This window comes from Camelus bactrianus, chromosome 21, assembly GCF_048773025.1.
Source record: "Camelus bactrianus isolate YW-2024 breed Bactrian camel chromosome 21, ASM4877302v1, whole genome shotgun sequence".
In the NCBI taxonomy this organism is placed as follows: domain Eukaryota; kingdom Metazoa; phylum Chordata; class Mammalia; order Artiodactyla; family Camelidae; genus Camelus; species Camelus bactrianus.
The window spans coordinates 19,064,448-19,085,179 of NC_133559.1; the positions used below are offsets into that span (position 1 = coordinate 19,064,448).

General features: G+C 36.7%; 1 protein-coding gene across 1 annotated transcript in view; it reads left to right on the forward strand.

Moving 5' to 3' along the window:
• The window catches only part of MROH9 (maestro heat like repeat family member 9), a 106,013-nt gene that overhangs the window by 44,840 nt on the left and 40,441 nt on the right, over positions 1-20,732 (forward strand). Inside the window, exons 4-8 of the mRNA XM_074349963.1 lie at positions 10,640-10,719; positions 12,574-12,709; positions 13,263-13,349; positions 15,337-15,441; positions 20,364-20,496. Of these exons, the coding sequence (XP_074206064.1) occupies positions 10,640-10,719; positions 12,574-12,709; positions 13,263-13,349; positions 15,337-15,441; positions 20,364-20,496 (541 nt within the window). The remainder of the gene's footprint in view (positions 1-10,639; positions 10,720-12,573; positions 12,710-13,262; positions 13,350-15,336; positions 15,442-20,363; positions 20,497-20,732) is intronic.

Consider the following 20,732-nt stretch of genomic DNA (forward strand, 5'->3'; position numbering starts at 1 on the left):
TGTTAAGCTAGAAATTTCTGTATAAATTCCAATGTATAGAAATAGCAGAAATATTCTCTGATCATAATGCAAAAAATATTAAAAGCCAATAATAAACTTACAAAACAAAAAACCCCTACCACTTGTCATATAAGGTATTCTAGTTTAAACCATTCTTATGTTAAAGAGGAAATTAATGCAGAAATTACAGAATGTCAATAGCACTACATATCAGAAGCTACAGCATAAAGCTGAAAGAATGCATGAGAAAAAGCCATAGCTTTACATACTTAGAATTATAAACCAAAAAGAGTTGAAATAATTGAATCAAGTATTCACAACAAGAAGTTAGAAAATCAAAGTAATTCCAAGGAAGGCAGAAGGAAAGAAGAAGGTATATGTAAAAATGAAGCTGCATCCTTGAACTTGATAAGAGAAAAGCAGTAGGACTAATGAATAAATTCAAAATCTGACACTTTCCCATGATGAGAAGGACACTTCACTTCTGTGGTATTTTTTCCCAAAACCTATATTTCCAATCAAATCATGAGGAAAATATCAGATAAGTGCAAACTGAGAGACACTCTACAAAATACCTGACCAGTACCCTTTTCAAAACAGTCAAATTTATGAAGAAGCAGATTGCAAAACAACCACAGAACAGAGGAAACAAAGAAGACATGATGACGAAATGCAATGTGGGATCCAGAATTGGATCCTGGAACAGAAAAAAAAAAAAATAGTGGTAAAATGGCTAAAATCCAAATAAAGTCTATAGTTTAGTTATTAAAATTGTACCAGTATTAATTTTTCAGTTTTGAAAAGTGTGTTAAGGTTAAGTAAGATGATAACATTAGGGGAAGCTAGTGAGGGGTGTATGAGAGCTCTATACTATCTATGCAACTTTCCTGTAAATCCAAAATTATTCTAAAATAAAGACACTATTTTTTAAGAAGAATTACAGAAGACCTAAAAAATTTAAACAAAATTAAAATTAAAGAAATAAAAATAATTATCAAAGGGCTACCACCCCAAACAAACAAAAACATAACTAGTTCTAAAGATTTTATGAGGGAATTTTACCAAACATTTCAGTAATTGGTAACTCCAATTCAAATTAAATCATTCTGGTATCACAGAGAAATTTAAAAGGAACTCATATTCCTTCCCATGAATGGAATGATTTAAAAATAAATCTTTCTTTCCAATGTTAATACCCTTCTTTCTTTCTATTTCCTTTTTTTTTTTCTAATAATACTGGATGAATGTCCATAAATGGCAAATGATAGTAGTAATAATGGTCCTCTTTGTCTTGTTCTTTAATGAAAATACTGCTATTTCCTTATTACATTCTGGTTCTGGCTTTTGTGTTTATATTTCACATTAAGAAGCTGACTACATATGTATTTTTTTGCCTCAATTAAAATTATCACGTAATTTTTTTTAGCAATTAATGTTGAGAATCATATTGTGGGTTCTTTTTTATCTAACCATCCTTGTATGTTCGAAATAAATATCACATGGTTATGGTTCATTATTTTAATGTGGCTGTGTATTCTGCTTGCTAATTTTTTAGTTAAGTGCTGTTCAGTAATATTTATAATGAATTTGTCTGAAGTTTTCGTGTGTGTGTGTACATGTACTATCTTTGTTGGGCTTTGCCATTAAGGTCATACAACACTTCAGATTTGGGGATATGTTCCACCAAGGTGATAAGAGATTAAGTTCATTTCTTTTTAACTAATCTCCTTCTTCTCTCTGACTAGTAAGTAATCTCCAGATTCTGCAGTCCAGTGTCAAATGGCACCACCTGGTAAGTGACTTTCTATGAGGACATTAATGTAACTGAAATCTTTTGGGGGAAAAATGAAACTCATTTGCTGTCTCTATTACGAGCCTGCCATAATTAATGTTTAAAATACATTTGTGTGGGAAGAAGGAAAAATGGGCAGTTTGGTTGAAAAGTGTTTTTAGCTTTTTCTTCCCAGCAGAGTCATACTCTTGCTCACCCTTGTGTGTCCCTGGAAATGACCTTCAACACTAATTCAAAAGGATGAAAGTTCTGACCAATCCCACTATTCTTCCCACCCACTCCCATCTCCTGACCGGTCTGCTACAACAGCCTATTATCCTTGCTTCCATCATCACTGCGGAAATCCTTTTCACCAAACCAGGTCAGAAATACTGACCACCAGGAAGAGGACAAGAAGTTATGTCATGGGCAGACAGAAAAAGAAAAAGATTTTTCCCAATTCACAAACACAACTCCAGAGAAATAAAGACAGGGGAGACAAGGGGAGCTGTGAGAGAGGAAACCCCACTGTTTCCTGCTCCAATAAGAGTAAAAGTAGCCAACACTTAACGTAGCATTTATAACACGTTAGGCATGCTCTGAGTTCTTTAAATGAAAAACTCATTTAATCCTCACAACAGCCCCGCAGAATAAGTACTGCGGTAATCCCCACTTGGTAGATGAGGAAACCAAGGCAAGAGGTGACCTTTCCATGGGCCCATAATTTTCAAGTGGCAGAGCCAGGATACAAAGCCATAGAACCTGGTTCCACAGTCACTGGTCTAAGCACCAGGCTATAATGTATCAACCCTGAAACCAGGAATCTTGCCTGCCCTTGGGATCAAGACCTGTGAATAAGTTATGAGGTTGAAGATTTTAAATAAACAGGGTTCGGTATTAATAATAATGGTGAAGCTGTTTTAATAAACAAAAGAGATGAAAAATTCATGGAATCAGGCTTAGAAGTCAATAAGGGAGTTAATCGTATAGGAGGGGATCTAGGGTAGGGGGTCAGCAGAGAAGAGAGGGACAGAGTACAATGGAAGAGTCACAGGGAAAAACAATTATTTCATAGTCTTCTCAGCCAAAATAGTGTTATTAACACTCTGCATATTCTATCTCTGGACAGACAGAAGGAAGACTTGTAAACTTTGTCTGTTATTATCCTTTTGTGCTGTACTGTACATGTGTGTGCATTACTTTTTAAAATGTTTAAATCATTAGTGTATAATGCTTTACAAGTTTACTCAAGAAGATGCTTCTATAGATAATCTAAGTTTTATCACTGGATCAAACTATGCATTTGTAACTAAAATTTGAAACCTATCTCTTGCTCTTGTAAAGACGCTGTTTACTACATATGTCTGTGAATGCGCCTCATCTTCAAATCATCAATTTTATGTTAATTTTTATCTTTATTTTCTTCTAGCTTTTATTTACTTTTATATCATTGGAATTTTTTTTCTTTGTCTGTAAGCCATTCCAAATCCTTCTTTATTTCTCTGAGGAAGAGAGGGAGGCTTAATTAATAAAGTAAATTAGTAGAGAACAAGATATCTGATTATGTGAATTTAAAATTACTTTTTGTTTTGTTTTGTTTTGTTGCTAGTAGGGATTGCAAAGTGGAAATTTGTCATCAGTGAGAAATATATTATGCTTTGATCTAGTGGAATATATACACTGTTAGAAAAAATAGAATAGTCCAAACACAATCATTGCCAACACAGTGATGAAGAGTTTTACTGAAAATATTAAGTGAATGGAAAATCTAGAGAGCATAAAGAGTTAATGTATGCTATTTATATTACAGAAACAAGTTTATTAGATTCACCAGTTTGTTTCTGAAGGTGCAGCAGGAATCAGCAAGCTAGTTACTAAGCCTGTTATGTAAGAATGTGGTCCCAAGATTAAAACTGCACTGCATTGACACAACATTGTAAAATGACTATAACTCAATAAAAAAATGTAAAAAAAAAATCTGCACTACAATTTCAGTTCTTCATTTGTTTTTCAGAAGCAGGGTCTATATTTCACTTGGCTATGGAAAAGATCAAGTCCAGAAACCAAACTATATTCAAGAGAATAATATATACTTAGGTTGGAAATAGTTGTACATACAAAGAAAGGAGATGGTCAAATGGTTTATGGGACAAAAAACAAACTTGTTTCATGTAGAGGTCACAGTTTGAGTCTAAATTGAGTTCTTGCTAGACCGTGTCTGGACCACTCCAGATGAGACAGAACTGTCGGGATGGAGGAGCCTGCAAGGAAGAGCACATCTTGTGTGAAGAGATTAACAAGGTGCATAAGCATGATTCAAGGACAGCAGGCTGGTAGAAAAGGGCAAGAGTGACCTCACTGTAGCTCAGTCCCAGGACACAGATGCTGAGTCCTGGAAAGGTGGGGCTGCTGTAGAAGAGAGAGAAACAATGAGTAGCTGAAATGGTGACAGTAACAGAAGTCACCTGTGGCTTTTGCTATAAAGTGAGAGCATCTTTTGTGCAACCCTAGTTTTCTCTTTTTTTATCCAAATTGAAGTATAGTTGACTTACAATATTATGTTAGTATGATCCAGAAATTCCACTCCTTTGTATTTATTCAAATAAAAGGAAAACACTAATTGAAAAAGGTATATGCCCCCCTCCTCCATGTTCACTGCAGCATTATTTACAATAGCCAAGATATGGAAGCAACAAGTGAATGGATAAAGAATATATAGTACATATATACAGTGGAATATTACTCAGTCATAAAAAGAACTAAATCTTGCCATTTGCAACAACATTGGTAGACCTGGAGGATATTATGCTCAGTGAAATAAGCCAGTTCTCTTGATAATGGGTATCAGCAGTCATGGGACTCTATCAGCAAGCACTACCAGCAGCAGCAATGCCTTTGACAGATGGCAGCAGCGTCTTTAGCAGCATCTTTTGGCTTCAGCAGGAGTAGTCAATGTCATCATAGCAAATCAGAGCAATAAAGAAGCTATCATACCTTTAAACTATTATAGATACCTCAGATAATAGCACAAAATCTTCTATATCTAATTAGGTGAATCTATCCAATTATTCCTCTTTTTCAAAAATGCATTGGCTAATTTTACTCATTTACACTTTTAGATGAACTTTGGACTATGCTTGTGAAATTTCTCTCAGAATTTCTTTTGGCATTTGATTAGAATTGCACTAAATTTATAGATTTGTTTATGGAGAATTTATTTAAGTTATTGTCTTGTCATCAGGAACATGTTTTTTCTTTTCACTTACTTGAATCTTCAGTAAAGTTTTTTCTTCATGTAGACTTTAAATATTTCTTGATCATTTATCTATGGGTATTTTAGATTTATGGCTATTGAGCGTAGAATATATGATTTGCAAAGATTTTCTCTTAGTATGTTTCTTTTCTTTTCCTTAATTGTATCTGTTGAAGAGCAAAAGGTTTCAGTACAGGTCCAATTTATCTTTTTTTTTCCTTTTGTTGATTGTGCTTTGGGAGCTGTACCTAAGAAAATTTTGCCTAAACCAAAATTGATGAAGATTTTCTCCTATGCTTTCTTTTAAAAATTTTAGTTTTAGCTCTTACATTTAGATCTACCATCTATTTTGAGTTACTTTTGTGTAGTGTAAGGTAGGAATATAAATCATCTTTCTGCATATAGATATCCACTGTTCCATTCTTTTAACGTGTAATCTCATAGCACTGTTGCAGCAGAATGTAACCTGCAGTTTCTGTCTCTGAGAACTTAGAGATTGTTTTCCTTATGAAGTGGATATATGATCAGTTTTAAATGCCTTTTTAGTTTTACAAAAGTGGTATGTTCCCATTTTTTTAATGATGCAATGTAGATGAGTTTTTTAAAATACCACTATAAGACAGCCATCAACATTTATGGTTCCTGTTATTTCTCTAGGTTGCAAGTTATTTTCTCTTAAAAAAATTGGAGGCGTAAGTTACATTTTTTTCTGGTATCCAGTATAACCAATGATCAATGATCAGGGTCTGATTCTCTAGCCTTTGTCATCTGTTTTCTCTCTGGAAGCCTTTAAAATTTTTCTTTATCTTGGCTAAACTGAAATTTCATAACAGGTTTAGGTGTATTTTTTTTTCAAATATATTAGGCACTTACTCATCTAAAGACCCCAGCCATTTATCTCCGAGAAATTACCTTGCATTATTCACTGGACAATTTTCTTCCTTATGTTTTCTTCATTCTTTCCTTCTGAGACTTCTTTTAGACAGATATTGAATTGTAACATTTTAATAAATGTTAAGAAGATTCAACTTGGGACAGAACCAAAGTGTTTCTCCTTGTGGATGGATTGAGGTGTGTGTATTAGGGAATTGGCATGTGAGAACGTTAACTGACAAGACAATTTCAGTAATGCTCGGGGAGGACTGTTTGAGGAAAGATTAATACCTTAGGTATTATGCACTGTTTTAAAATGTAGTTTTGTGGTTCATTCTAACTGCTATTGTTAAATGTCTAATAAGTAAAAAGAAATGTGGGAGGTTTTTTTTAAGTGTGTACATATTAACATAATCACTGAACCAACACCCTCTATCTTGCCTTCAGGGATCTCTAGACTACTTGCTGGAATGTCTGTGGTTTTCCACAGGCTAGATTTGTTAAGTCAGTGTTGCCATTTCCAACTACCAGATAACACACACTGATGAGGATAATAACAAAGACTTTTCTATCCAGTGGAGATTTATTAGTTTAAAGGGAAACCTTTTAATACTGAATCGAGAAGCCGTTTAGTAACATGATCTACCTAAAATTATTAGTGTTCATGGGTAACATTAATATTGTCAAAGTGGATAGTAAGAGGCATAACAGATTGTAAATTAAAGTCCTAGATGGACTGGGGAAAGCTAACTTGAAATTGTTCCAAAATAAGTGCATGGTCTATAGGTCTTTCTAAAATGTAGCGATTAGGAAACAGTGTCTGCAATCACCAGCTAGCCAAACCTTTTTAATTATTTGGAACAAAATTTTTCTGCCTCAATGAATATCACAGAAAACTTGCAAAGAATGTTTATGTTATTACAATAATCCTTAATGATCTAACCCAGGGGTCTAATCCTGGTCTAAACCAGGGATATATAAAAGAAAGGAGTTATAAGCAGCCTTCAAAAAATAAGAGAGTAGCTAGTAATCCTCTCCCTGTTGAATCGCTGAAGTTGATGTGAACATGATGGTTTTCATCCCTGTTTTGCTTAGGTTTTCTTATATATAGGAATTGACATACTAATAATAACATGTATTACTAGTTCTGAGGGTTTATACAATTACATTAAAAAGAGGAGAGGGAAAAGAAACCAGTAAGTTTCATCGGCAGAATTCTGTCAGATACTGAAATGGATACGTATGAATATAGGTCTCCAAAGTGGGCAGTCACCAGCAAGTGTTGGAATGATTACACTGAGACCTGGACTTAAAACAACACTTTAAGTAACCAGTACTAGGCTGATACTACTACACAGTGTTGGACATACTGTTTACGATGTTTATGTACACTTAAGATTAAAAAATAAATTTCTCTTTTTGCTGGCCCCAATCAAAGAAAGTGGAAATTTTTCCCCACTAAGGAAGTGAGGGATATTTGGATCTCAGTGTCTGCAGACGTTCAATGCTTTTATAGTCATGCTATTTATAACTTTTGAGTTGCCTCAAGAAAGTATACTCTAGTGGCCGTCAGTAATGCAGTTCAACAGAAATGCGAATTGCACTGCTCGGTGAAAAGGAATCAGAGAAAGCACAAGGGGCAGAAGCCCAGCTAAGAAAAATGAAAAAGGGGAAGAAAAATGATTTTCTAGGTAGAGAACATCAAGTTTCAATGAATATTAATATTTTACACCAGATCCAGTAAAATGGCAGGTATTATTCCCAGTGCATATGGTTCTGAAATGGAAACAAATGGTTTTGCCACAGAAATGCAATCTTACTTTCCCCTGGCTAAGGTGGCATCAGAAACATACATTGTATGAATGTGATTTGAAACATCTGAGATTTAAGAAACTAGTCAGCTTGGCAAGACTCCAATTCTTCTGGCCAAGAATGACAAGACATTGAACAAAAATGTCAATGATATAATATACATATAAAAAGCAGATGGATAACTTAGATAAAAAAGCCAAAATAATAAATATGGAAGCTTAAGGCCCACCACACTGGTCATAGAACCCAGTGTTATGAAATATATTACAAAGTACAGATTTCCAGGATGATGACGATTTTATCATTTACTGTGGGTTTCCAATGAAGATCCATAGTGATTAAGGAGTAATTGAAAATGATATAAAAGAGAACTTATCCATATAATACAAGTTAAAGCCAGAATGATAACCATTTCTTCCCAGAGGGGGCACTGAAGAGTTTCTGGGAACACTGGCGAGCATGCTATATATTCTGAACAATAACAAAAAGCCTAACTGGGAAAAGCAGGTGAAATTCTCGGCTAATTCCCATAACCCCCTAGACTGACACCACTGGAAAAACAGTTTATACATGTTAGACAATACTTACTGCTTTTCCATTTGTGCCCCGGCTTTTGGAATTAGATAAGCATTAGTAGTACACGTGGCACAGGAGAAGGCATGCTTATAACAAAGAAGAGGTATTGCTGTACATCAGTCAATCAGCAAAAGATGTGATGCTGCAGTAACATGGGCAGAACAATAAGCTGGGGATGGAGCTGTGGTAACAACTTTGTCTCCAAGAAAAAGAGATGCTAGCTAACAGAGGGCAAACAGAGGTCTGTGTTATCATAGATCAGCTAAATGACAATGTATTACTGTACAATCAAGCTGCAGAATTTAAAAGGGCTTCTCAATTCTGGCTGTACAGCAGAATCTCCTGAAAGGCTTTCTCCTTCTCCTTCTCCTTCCCCTTCCCCTTCCCCTTCCCCTTCCCCTTCCCCTTCTCCTTCTCCGGTTAGTGTTGACATCTCGTCTAGAATATAAACCTATTCAATCCAGATCTCTGGAGGTGTGGCCCAGGAATCAACATCAACATTTTTCAGCCCCTCTAATGTACTGCCAGTGTTGAGAACCAGTGATTTAGAGCCTAAGTGTTACAAACTGATTTCCAAGGACTCAAGTCCAGTTGAAACATGTTCTATGAGAAAAGTTCGCATCGAGGCAATAGTGCCAGAAGGACATTTTTTATATAGAGACAATGTTTAGTCACTGCCCAGAGAAACAGGGATTAGTGGATTTCTGCCCAAACTGAATGAAAGTGGTGACAAGGATAAAAAAAAATACGTATCTTTTCAAAATAGATGAATCACCATTGTAGTTCCATGTTAGAGTGAAAGTTTTCAGCCATATAGTAGGTTTCATACCCTCTCAGTAATAATTATGTTCAGTGTGTTAATAAGTAACATGGCAAAGAGTTGTTCTCTCAAGGTTAAGTAAAATCATGTTTGGTGTTGTCAGGAATCAATGATAGATGTGAATATAAATATTTAATAAGCCTTCTGCACCACTCAGTCTGAGCACAGCCCAGAGAAGGGGTGCGAGAATGCTGATTCCCAGGAAGGTCATGGCAGGGTGCTTATGCCTTGTGGGGAGAGGCCATTTTTTAGTTCAGATCCCCAATCAGGAAGCTTCTCTGACTGTCTCAGTCAATTTAGGTTGGTTTAACATGGCACCACAGAACAGGAGGCTTAAACAGAAATTCATTTCTCACAGTTCTGGAGGCTAGGAAGTCCAAGATCAAAGCATAGCAGATTCAGTGTCTGGTGAGATTCCTCCTCCTGGTTTTCAGACAGCCATCTTCTCCTTGCATCCTCACGTGACAGAGAAGCTAGAAGCATGCTCTCTCATGTCTGTTCTTATAAATAGGCTCTAATCCCATTATGGGGGTTTCATCCTCATGCCCTCATCTAAACCTCGTCACTTCCCAGTGGCCCCACTTCCTAATACCATCACACTGGGGATCAGCATTTCAACAGAGAAATTTTGAGGGAACACAAACATACAGTCCATAACATGAACTTAACAGAAAGCATACAGCTCCATCCATCAGGATAGCTCTCACAGCACATAGAGGCAGAACATAGACCCCACGGGGCACTCAATGCTAGAGTCAGAGGAGCAGCACTGAGCAAACAGAGAAGGTTTTTTTTTGTTTGCTTTTTGTTTTTAGGGTGATAGGTAATCAGGGGCAGGCATTTACCTATGCAGTAGAGGGAATAAATCCTCTTTAAAAAAATCACTATTATACAGCAGTACCTAAAAGAGAACTTTGAACTACTTTGGAAATAGAAATTGAGAATTTCTATAAACAGCACAATGGCCCTGATATAGGAAAGTGACACTGCAACAGAGGCTTGCATGAACCACAGTGGGATGCACAGAAGAAAAAATAAACGATTCGTTTAGGTCTTCTCCAGTTCTCCAGTTTCTTGAATAAAGAACTGGAAATTCTTAATAGAACCCCACTGATTATCATTTATAAGTCTAAATAGTTATACTAGACAGCTATACATTGACCTGTACATGGTTCTCACTCTATAGTACTGTGTATTTGGACATTCTTCAGTAAGGCCTAACTTAAATCACCTTGCTGGTATCTTTCTAGGCAGGCTCCACACCGAGCAGACTGCACTTAATAGAGTGGTGTACAGAAGAGCATTCCTAACAAAATTTTGTCTGGAAATGCTAATTACATAAGCACAGTGGTTGGCTATAAATGGCTAGCATTTAGCACTGTGTGTGGGTTTAAATTACAGTTTGTCTGGTCTCAACACTTCTGGGAACCCTTGACTTCATGTTCCAAGTCCTGTAAAAGACAGAATTACACACGATGTTATAAGCTTCAAAGGTCTGTCACCATTGATTCTCTTCTTTCTTCCGGTAATACAGGCTCAAACAGCTACCAGCCTATGGGATGCATATTCAGGCCTATTAAGTAATCAAGCCATGATCCTGGCCATGAATTCCAGGTATAATAAGTTTTAATACACTCTTATTTCACTTATTGAGTACCTTTAAAATGTAATAGATACATATCACAAATGTCCAAAATAAAAAATTATTCCAAATTCCACCATCCTATTTCAGCAACTATTAGTTCTTTCTTTCTCATGTTCTTTTTTAATCTTTCTACATTGCATGGATAGGCAGATACTCTAATTATTGCAAAATCATAAGCAGGTTACACATTCAATTTTCTATACCTCTTTTAATTTTTGCTTTGTTAATTTTTAATTTTTCTGTAAATTTACATTTCCATTTTAATGGCAGCATAGTATTCCGAAATTTTGAAATTTTCTAAATTATATTTTACCAACCTTAGATAATTATCTTTGTAAATAAAAGACTGTATCTTCTCTGAAATACTTATTCAAAATACCCTTCTGAGAGTAAAGTTATTGATTTAGTTGAAAAGCAACCATGAAAATGCCAATGCCCTGCCTGCTCTGGGAGATCCTCATTGGTCAACAGCTCCAGCCATTGCTTATAGATCCACCAGCTCAGTCTCTGAGGCCTCACCTCCCACAGGTTGCTCCCACTAACGACCCAGTGTGGTAGGACAAATAACTCCAGTGGGTGACTTCAGCCTGAGGAGTCCCCAACAGCCAGACTGAACCCTCCTTGGAACTTGCTGCAGTCCAAGACTCATCTTAGCCTAATCCTCCTTCTTTCTCTCTCTCTGCTTCTCTTGGAAATCTCTTGTGCATCTAATTCTGTTTTGGCATCTGTTTCCCCTGAACCTAAAGTAATGCAGATGGGCTGAACCTTCTTAGAGCTTTTGATAAATAGTGTCAACTTGAAATAAATGTTTCTTCAAAGCCTAGTCACCTAGAAGATATACATACATATATACATAGATACATATAAATAAAATTAGGCGTATTATTTTACAGGGTTCATGGAAAGGCTTGCTTTGAATTTTAATTTAATTTTTTTTGGTCTACCTAGGCACAGCATCCGAGTGTCATGCTACTTTCCTAATCCCTGTTCATGACCTGGACCATTTTAGCATTTTAAGAACAGGCAATATGATTTCAAAGCACATTTTAAATCACTATTTTTTTTATTTATTCCTGGAAGCTTTTGATAGGTATCTGTTCAGAGTCTAATAATCCATTAGATCACATGATTAAGTCAAATCAATCTTCCCAAAATTTTAAATATCTAATATATTCTAAGAGATTCCATTCCAAACAGTGGATATCAGATATTCAGATCTTCTTGTCCAGTAGAGGAAAAAGACTCTGAGTTCAGCACAAGATTTCTTACCTTACCAACTATATTACCATCTTTTAAAAAATATTATTATTTTCATCTCAAAAGAAATCAGGAGGGGCTGTTATCCAGATCACACCTACTGAAGGAACAATAGCTGTGTCTCAGATTGTCTTCCTAGCTGTTGATGGGAAGGCTTCTTTTGCCATCTACTGGAAGATATGTCTCAATATCAGAAATACTAAATGTGAGAAACATAGTATCATGGATTCCATAAAATGTGGCAGAAATGTATTTCAACTATCTAAATCTCAGCATAGCTTTATGCGCTTGGCTGAGAAGGTAACCACTCTACGTTATTATGTCTTTGGAGAAATATATTCTGAATTCTAAATAACTGGTTACAAATAATTTTTCCCCCAAAACAGACAAGCACCACTGTCATTTTTACAATAACATTTAAAGCCCACGTGTTATATAAAGCCAAAAGTTGGGCCTCATTTTCTAGTACACTCTCTCTGAAACTAAGAAAAAGAAAGAAAAAGCCACTAAAGTGAGGTTATATTTGTTCTTTCCTCAGTTTAATAATTATGCTTTTTTCTTGTCAGCTTCGTGGATCCCTCATTGCAATTTGAAACTCAACTGAAGATAACAGAGTCATCCTTTAAAATGGTATTTTCTATACCAAGTCTTGACAAAGTGAAAGAAATAGGGAAGAGTGAAGATAAGCAAGAGGACCTGGAGGTGAGACATCACTACGCATTACAGCAATCCCCCAGAATGTCTGCCTAAAACTTGTAATCCTTGTTGTTCTCACCTTCACCCTTTTCAGATACAATAGATAAATAGCATATTCCAGCACTAATCCATACCCCTGGGGTCCTTGTGAATTCTACAACCCATGAGATTTAATCGATTGTACACGGTTTATGGGAACAAATGGGTGAAGAGATTTCAGTTAATTTGTTCAGCAAGAACAGCAAGTTCACTGGCAAATGCTGCAAAGAAGGAAAGAGGAGCCAGGAAAGGTGGAGGTAGGAAGAGTCCTACAGTAAGATTAGCAACATCTAATGCTTCTATTTCTCAGCACAGCTACTCAGTTCACTTGCCTACAAGGTGTAGAAGCATGTAGCGTTGGGTGAGATCTCATCTCCACAGCTACCTCCCGCCTTTCTCACCTTCAGTTTATGGAGAGAACACAGGTCCCCAGGATGCAAAACTATAGGCATTGGTAAAATTTTGTCTAAGGCTGGCTGGCTGGCTGGCTGGCTGGTTGTGTAACATTCTTGTTTTTCAGACTTTATACCGAAGTATTTTCAACGTGTATGAGGACACTCTTCTGATCTTAGTGTCTAAAGACTTCTACAAACTGCAAATCTTAAAGGTAAAGGGAAATAAGTGGCTTCGTTTTCCTGTCATAAATCTAAAGAGGGTACTATATTTTACTCATTATTTACCATTTGCCATACTTAGATCTCCTTCAAGGGATTTGGCGACTAAAAAGATTTTCTTTACCTTTCAGAACGTGTCAATATCCCCCAAATGAAATCACTTCCCTTTATTTGAATTACAGAGACACAATCTTAAGAATTCAATTTTGGGAGAATGGCATCAACAGACACTTAGGAAGGCAAGTGTTACGGGGCAATGTAAGAGTGAACACTACATGGGGTAACAGAGCATAGGATGAATGGCCTAAACAACCTTCGGGTTCAAGAACCGTGAACCACACTTTGATAGGGTCTGTATGCATGGGCTTCCCTAACAACCCAGGGGCTAGGGAATCCTGTGAACATCCTGTCTTCATGGATACCATGCTATCAGAGGAAGGTCTAACAACTATCCATAACCCCATTTTTCACATCCAAGACTTCACTGTGTTTTTAACGTCCCAGCCAGAGACACAGGCTGATCTGGACATACCATGCTCTTCAATTTTGCACTGTTAACACGATGGCACCAGGAGGCGGCCATCTGAAAATACTGAGGAACTAGACTGACTTACTCTATCACAAGCATCTATGGGTTTTTGAAATCATAAAATACATTCAAGAAAAGAAGCAGAATTGTTATCTGTGAAGATAAGAAGAAATGTGAGGGATAATAAAATATACAGAGCTAATTTGTGCCTAATGTTCTCTGTGCATTTAAAACAATGTTAACTTCGCAACCTTTTAAAGCAGTTATCGTTGCCCCGCAAGCATAACCCTGTCCCCGCGTGTGCTCTTTCAGCCACCCTAGGCTGCGTACTGAGCATTCACCCTACGTCAGGCACTAAGCTGAATAGTTACTAAGTGGGCTATTTACCTGAATCCTTAAAGTAACCCTATATGGAAGTTAAAATTATTTCTCCCATTTTTCAGATAAGGAAATGGAAGCAGAGAGAGGAGCAGTAATGTGTGCACAGCTATAATGAGTGGAGGGGCTGCTCTAACTTGGGAGTCCGTTACTTAACCACCTTGTTCTTGCATCTACCATGTCTAGAAACTCCCCTGATTCTCAAAACAGAGCTGAACTACACTGCTGGAAAAGGCAGAGGCTGACCCCTCTGAGATTTATAACGTCTTCTGCCCTAGGAAATAAACTTCAGAACAGTTTTACACAAGGGGATCAAGTGAAAGGGAAGAGATTTGCCAACCATTGGCACAAACACTAAGGCTTCCAACAGTCTGTGTTAAGTCTGTCAACGGTGGCTAAGATGTGAGACATACGCAGTCTTCTTCCCTTTACAAGATTATAAATATGTCCCTGCAGCTCAGGATTTAGAGTAGGAAGAAGTTACGGCACAACAGACCAAATCTAGCAATGAATCAAAATTAGCAAGAATTTTCTCACCAAGCTGCCTCCAGGAATGTACTCTAAACCATGAGCCAGAAAATATCTGGATGGTGAGTTCGCAGAGGAAATTCTGGGATAAGATGACATTTCAGGATCAGACAACATTTTGATTCTTTTTTAAAACTGCAAATCAGATCCTACGATTAAAAAAAAAAAGAGGAGATATATACTTTGAAAGAAAAAGATAAGGAAAAGCAGCTGATGATAATTCCAAATCCCATCATAGCCTCATGTTAAACTTTTCACAATGCCTGGAAAAGTGACTGTCATAGTGGATATTAGTAAATACTGGATTAGTAAATGTTGGGTAGAATTAAATAAAATAAAAGCCAGGTATAGTTATTATGGTAGATAATGTACTATACTAGATGGTAATATACTAGCTTATTGTCATATTTTTGAAGTAAATATAGGTTAGGTGTGAAACCCTTGGGAGACCATGGGGGACCTTGATTAATGATGATGAACACCAGAAAGGGACCTGTGGAAATGGAAACACCATGGTTCTTGGATGATTATTGTGTTTTTAACAGGAAATGGCTGTGTGGATGAATGAAGACAGTTCATACCTGCAGGAAAGAGCCATGGTGATCATCAGCAGAGTCCTAAGCTTTGCATCCAGGAAAGTCAAAGGATATGTAAGTCATAGAGTAATCACGCCAGGGGCTTCTGAAGACTGCATTCAGTGCTGCTTTCCAAGTCTTGAGTCTTGAGAGTGTTAGATTGCCTGTTTGGTATTGTCATGCTAGTAGGTTGGGGTACTGGGAAAAGACTCAATATCCTACATGACTTTATGTTAATTAGAGCACAGTTTCTCAAACAATTAATTAAGATGCCTCATGCTTTACACAAGCAGTATGAGTGTGTCAATACTAGGTTTTTGCTGACTCACTGGATTCTCTTCTGTGGACCAGTGTTATCTGTAAACTTATAAATTCTTCCATCCTTACTTTCCCTCTTATTTCTTTTTCCTAAAACATTTTAAACCGTTACTTACTTTAAATTTGTACAGGTAATTTTTGAGTACTTTTATTGTAAAATAAGCTAAAGATATAACAGAAGTCCTTCTTTACTATCCTCTCCACCCCAATCTCCTGCTTAGCCACGTCTGTGTGATGTGTGTCCTGTCAAACAGCAGTCTGTATACATATCCAAATACACACGCACATGTGGAGATATATAGCTTTGTTACTCAGTTTTTCTTTACTAAATTTGTATCATGTTTACATATGGTTTTGCAATTTGCTTTTTTCCCTGAACAATAAGTCCTACAGATGTTTTCATAGATTTACTTCATTCTTTTAACTACACCTTATATCCCATAGTTTTGATGTATTATGATCTACTCAACTGTTTTTCAGTTGATGAACATTAAAGTATATTTTGGCTTTTTCTACCTCAAACAACACAGAAATGGTCATCTCTCTGCAAGTTTGTGAATATGTACTTAGAAATACTTAGAAAGATAATAGATCATAAAGTATGATTAAGTTAAAGTTCAGCAGTGCACGGCTGCCCTCCAGCTTGCAATCCTATGAATATTAGAGTGCCCACATCCTTCACAGACTTTTTAATTGTTTTGCAATTAGACTTTTTAATTGTTGCTTTTCAGATGCAGAATAAATAGGTACCTCATAATGCCAATATTTACTGAGGTTTTCTATGTTTCAAATGACACTATTGCCTGCCTTCTGATCCTCATGCTATCTCTGAACAATTTCTCCCTCTTATGGATAATGTGTTTTCAGTCTCTGTTTCACAACTTATCCTCTATTAACTGCATATCTGATTGCTTAAATCAGTTCAGGGGCTCAAAATAAAGAGGGTCAGAAATAGGCATTTGTGACGCTGTCTTCATTTATCCATTTTCTACTACATGCACAGTGTCTATACATATTGAAACAAAAAGCCTAGATCAGCCTTACAACAAAGCTAAATTTTTATTGTTTTATCTAAAATCAGCCTTGGAACATTACTGACATAGGGAAATACAGTCCATGGCATCCTTTGATCATGCTGATTCCCTATTTCAGTGTCCAAAAGAGAGACTGAGCAGCTTGTTTAAATCTTCTGATTCTTTGGACTGGGAAGGCAGCTTCCCTCAATTTCTAAGATGAGTTGGGATGTCCAAATTGGCATAGACAATTCTGCAAGTAAGGCTTGAGGGTAACTGTAGTTCACCCCTCCAGTCTGTGTTCTGCAAAGTTCCTAACATGTTTCATGCACTCAGCAAGTATTTGATGGTAACTATTCACATGCTTCTCTCTGCATTTCTAAATATATGTGTGCATATACATACTTTTTATTTATAAACCTACCATATATTTATATACTATATATATAATATATATATATATATTCTAGTGTGTTCCACTCAGGTTGCAGGTAAGACATTTGGGGGTTTCATCTACTTTTATCAATTCTTCTGTCTTTCAATTACGGTTGCAAAGTTAACTTTCCCCTGCACAAAACTCACCCCTCAACCATGAAAGAATAACTACGTAAATTCACCTGTGCAGCAGAAGGCTCTCGTAAATTTTCCAGACTAACTCAATCTATAACTGAGACTTGTTTGGGAAGCCAAGATAACCTGCTCTGCAATGTTTGCAAACTGCCACCAGGTGGAAGCACACCAGCATTTCCCAGAAGGTGGGAACTAAGAGCTGGCTTCAGCCAGCTTATCACAGTCACAGAAGCATAAAACTTTACTACGTTAACTTTCTCTTTAAAATAATGGCTTCTAAAGATAATTAGGTCAGTGAAATTAATGGAGGCGGGGGACAAGTATATAAAACAATCAAAAGTATTATTAATAAATAAAAAGCTGAGCTTTCCTTCTTTCAGCACTTTAGACAGATTTTCTATAAAAGCAGGGCTATGTTGTATTAAAAGTTCCCAAAGCCTTGTGTCTGAGGCGATGTGACTGCAGTCGGCACACTTCTGAAGGGACTGTGCAGAGAGCATAATCAGTGTGCCCCACAGTTCACACAGCCTTACTCCTCTCTTAGCCTCTCAGAGGTCATGTCTCCCTTTCTCCTCAAACACACTAAGCAGTCTAGACATGGCCACACCACTCTGCTAAAGGCACACATCTAGACAGACCAATTTGCATCACTAGTAGTCTCCTTTATAAAGACACCTGCTAAGAGTTACACATCCACCAGTTCATTAGAAGGGATAACCAGAAAGGATGCTCAAGGCAAAAACTATAACACATAAGACTTTAGAGTCAATCCCTGTAAATGATCCCCAGCTTCACTGAGCTAAGCTGTGAGAGGTACTCCCCTGGTTCTAGGTACTTATGCTGTAAGCATCTTTGCCATAGACATCTTTGCCAAATAACTAATTGGACTTATGGCAATTTTTCTTAAAAGATAAAATAACAAAAAATAAAACAGGAACATTAAAAAGGATATAATACAACATGAAAAATTAGTAATAAAATTTTAAATACTTTATTACAAAATACACAATATTTAAGTACATTGAACATTTATTTAAGTAGATTCGTGGCAATCCTGACAAATAACTAATTTTATCTTGTGGGTTGTACCTAAGCACTTGTCTTTGAAGTCTTTCATTCATAGTATTACAAGTATTTAGCTTGTTGATTCGTCTCCTCATTCAGCATGGCACTTTTTCCTTTTTGCTAAAATGTCTTCCTTCATTAAGAGAGGTTTCAGTTTCTGAAAACCAGACATGCATATTTGTAACTGAGCTTTGTGTTGCACTGTAAAAATCTCTGCACTGTTTTTTGTTCTTGGCATCTTGTCACATGTGTGTTGACAGATGTTCCAAAGTTCTATGGGAAATGTAGGTTCAGCTCTACACCTCCTAGGCCCTCAGCCTCTTTCTCCTCCAATGTAGCATGTTTCAAAATAAGAAACCAACTCTTGGAGCAAATCATTGTATCGGTCAGCTCAATAGGCCATCAATAAATTGCTGACTGGAAGAAATGCTAACGCATTTCAACCAGTTGAAACCAAAATGTCAAACCAAACTGTCAACTGGTTATTTTATGTTTTCTTGGCAAAATTGCCTTACAGCCAATTAGTCGTGTGGTAAAAATAATATCTGCAGCAAAAATGTTTCTAGCAAAGATGTTTATGGCAGAGAAGCTTGTGGCAAAAATACCAGATGCATACTCATACTCCTCCATCATGCCGAACAAAGAAACAGAACACTTTGCCTTTTTTCCTTAAACCTATAATGAAATAGTGGTTCTTAAAAGCTTGCCATTCAATGGAAAAAGAAACTTGGAATGCAAACCCAAAGAAGAGAATACCTAATGGAAAGTAAAACACTTCTCCCTAGGGCCTAGAGTAAACAGTAACCCCTACTGTCTGCTTCTAGACTATCCTGAGTCATAGGACTCCTAAAATAGGGAGAGCCCCAGGTAGCCTTACAACAAAGTATCATCCACAGAAGCAAGAGATTATCTTCCCTTCTTCTACTAAGACCATCACTCCTAGCACCCTAATACAGTTATACCCTTGGCCCATGACCCTGGTCACCTCATATTCTTCTTCATGAATGACTCCGTGTGTGTGTGTAAGACTGAGACAGACAGAGAGATGTGAGTGGGTCAAGCAATGAGAGGCAGGGATAAGGGTGCATGAGAGAAACAGAAAGAAGGAGAAACAGGTCTTGGGATCTCCCTGGAAGGTTGACTCAGACTAATTTTACCACCAATCATCAAAGCATCTATCTAGGAAAAATAATCATTTGTCTTATAGACAAGAAGATTCTGCAGACCCACGAGTTAAGCAAACCTACATGTGGGCAGAGTCCTTTTTGTTAGAAAAAAAAAAGTAATGGTACTCATACCGTCACAAAAGCAAAATGTCAATTCCATCTCTCCTGTCTTCTTTCATGTGCCTCCTCCTCTCTCTGTTTGCATTTGATCTGACCAAAAAAATCAGTCAAGATGAAAACCTAAATATCTGAGAAGCCTATGTGTCAAGGAAGTTGTGGGGGCGGGGGGAGAATACATAAATGTTCGGGTAGTAACTTTTACATCAGAAGTACATGTTCTGAGTTTTTTTTTTTTTTCTTAAAAAAAAAAAAAACATACACACATTTCCTTGGAAAGAATCAGAGCAATTCTAGGAAAAAAGTCACATTTCTCCAGTGACTTACTGAGTCATCTGAAGTGTTTCATACATGGAGAAGGAAGCATGAATGTTTTTGAATACCCATCCCACATCCCAGTATCCTAGGAATTTGCTACATATAAATGGCTACCTAATTTATGGAACAGAAACTATTAGTTGAGTCACTATCATTTCCAAGAACTTTGCTAGGAACTTTCTTTTTTGTCATAAATCTTACCCTCTTAATCCATACAATAATTTTTATGGGGTAACATCTGTTACCTGCATTTCATAAGTGAGAAAACTGAGGCTCAGTAACAGAGCCAGGATTTGAATACAGATTTTGTGAACTCTGAAGCTCAACTCTAATACTAGTCTGATATACATATATATATATGAATCAGATACAGACATTTAATGTTGATGATGCATTGGAAACACATTTTTCTCCTTTGTTTTTTCATTAGACAAGTGTTGATGCTCCATGTTTGGGTATCCTGGCAGCAGAACTGTCTCTTTTGTGTTCTCACACTGATCCCTCAATCACACAACAAGCATCCTTGGGAATGTATCACCTCCTCTGCATTGCAAAGTGTCAGAGTGGTAAGAAGATTACTAAGAATCTGTTCTTAATTATTCTACTTGTGGGTCCCAAGGAGGCTTTATGTCTGGATTTCTAAAATCTGTCCCAAGATTTATAGCTCCACTTTTTAAAATGTATTTTAAAATCTTTTTTTAGAATTACAAAAAATATTATAGTTGGTTCTTCAATATCTATAAGGTACTATACTTAAATTAGTGTTGGGTGTTTCTGGTGGAGACAGGAGTCTTAAGTG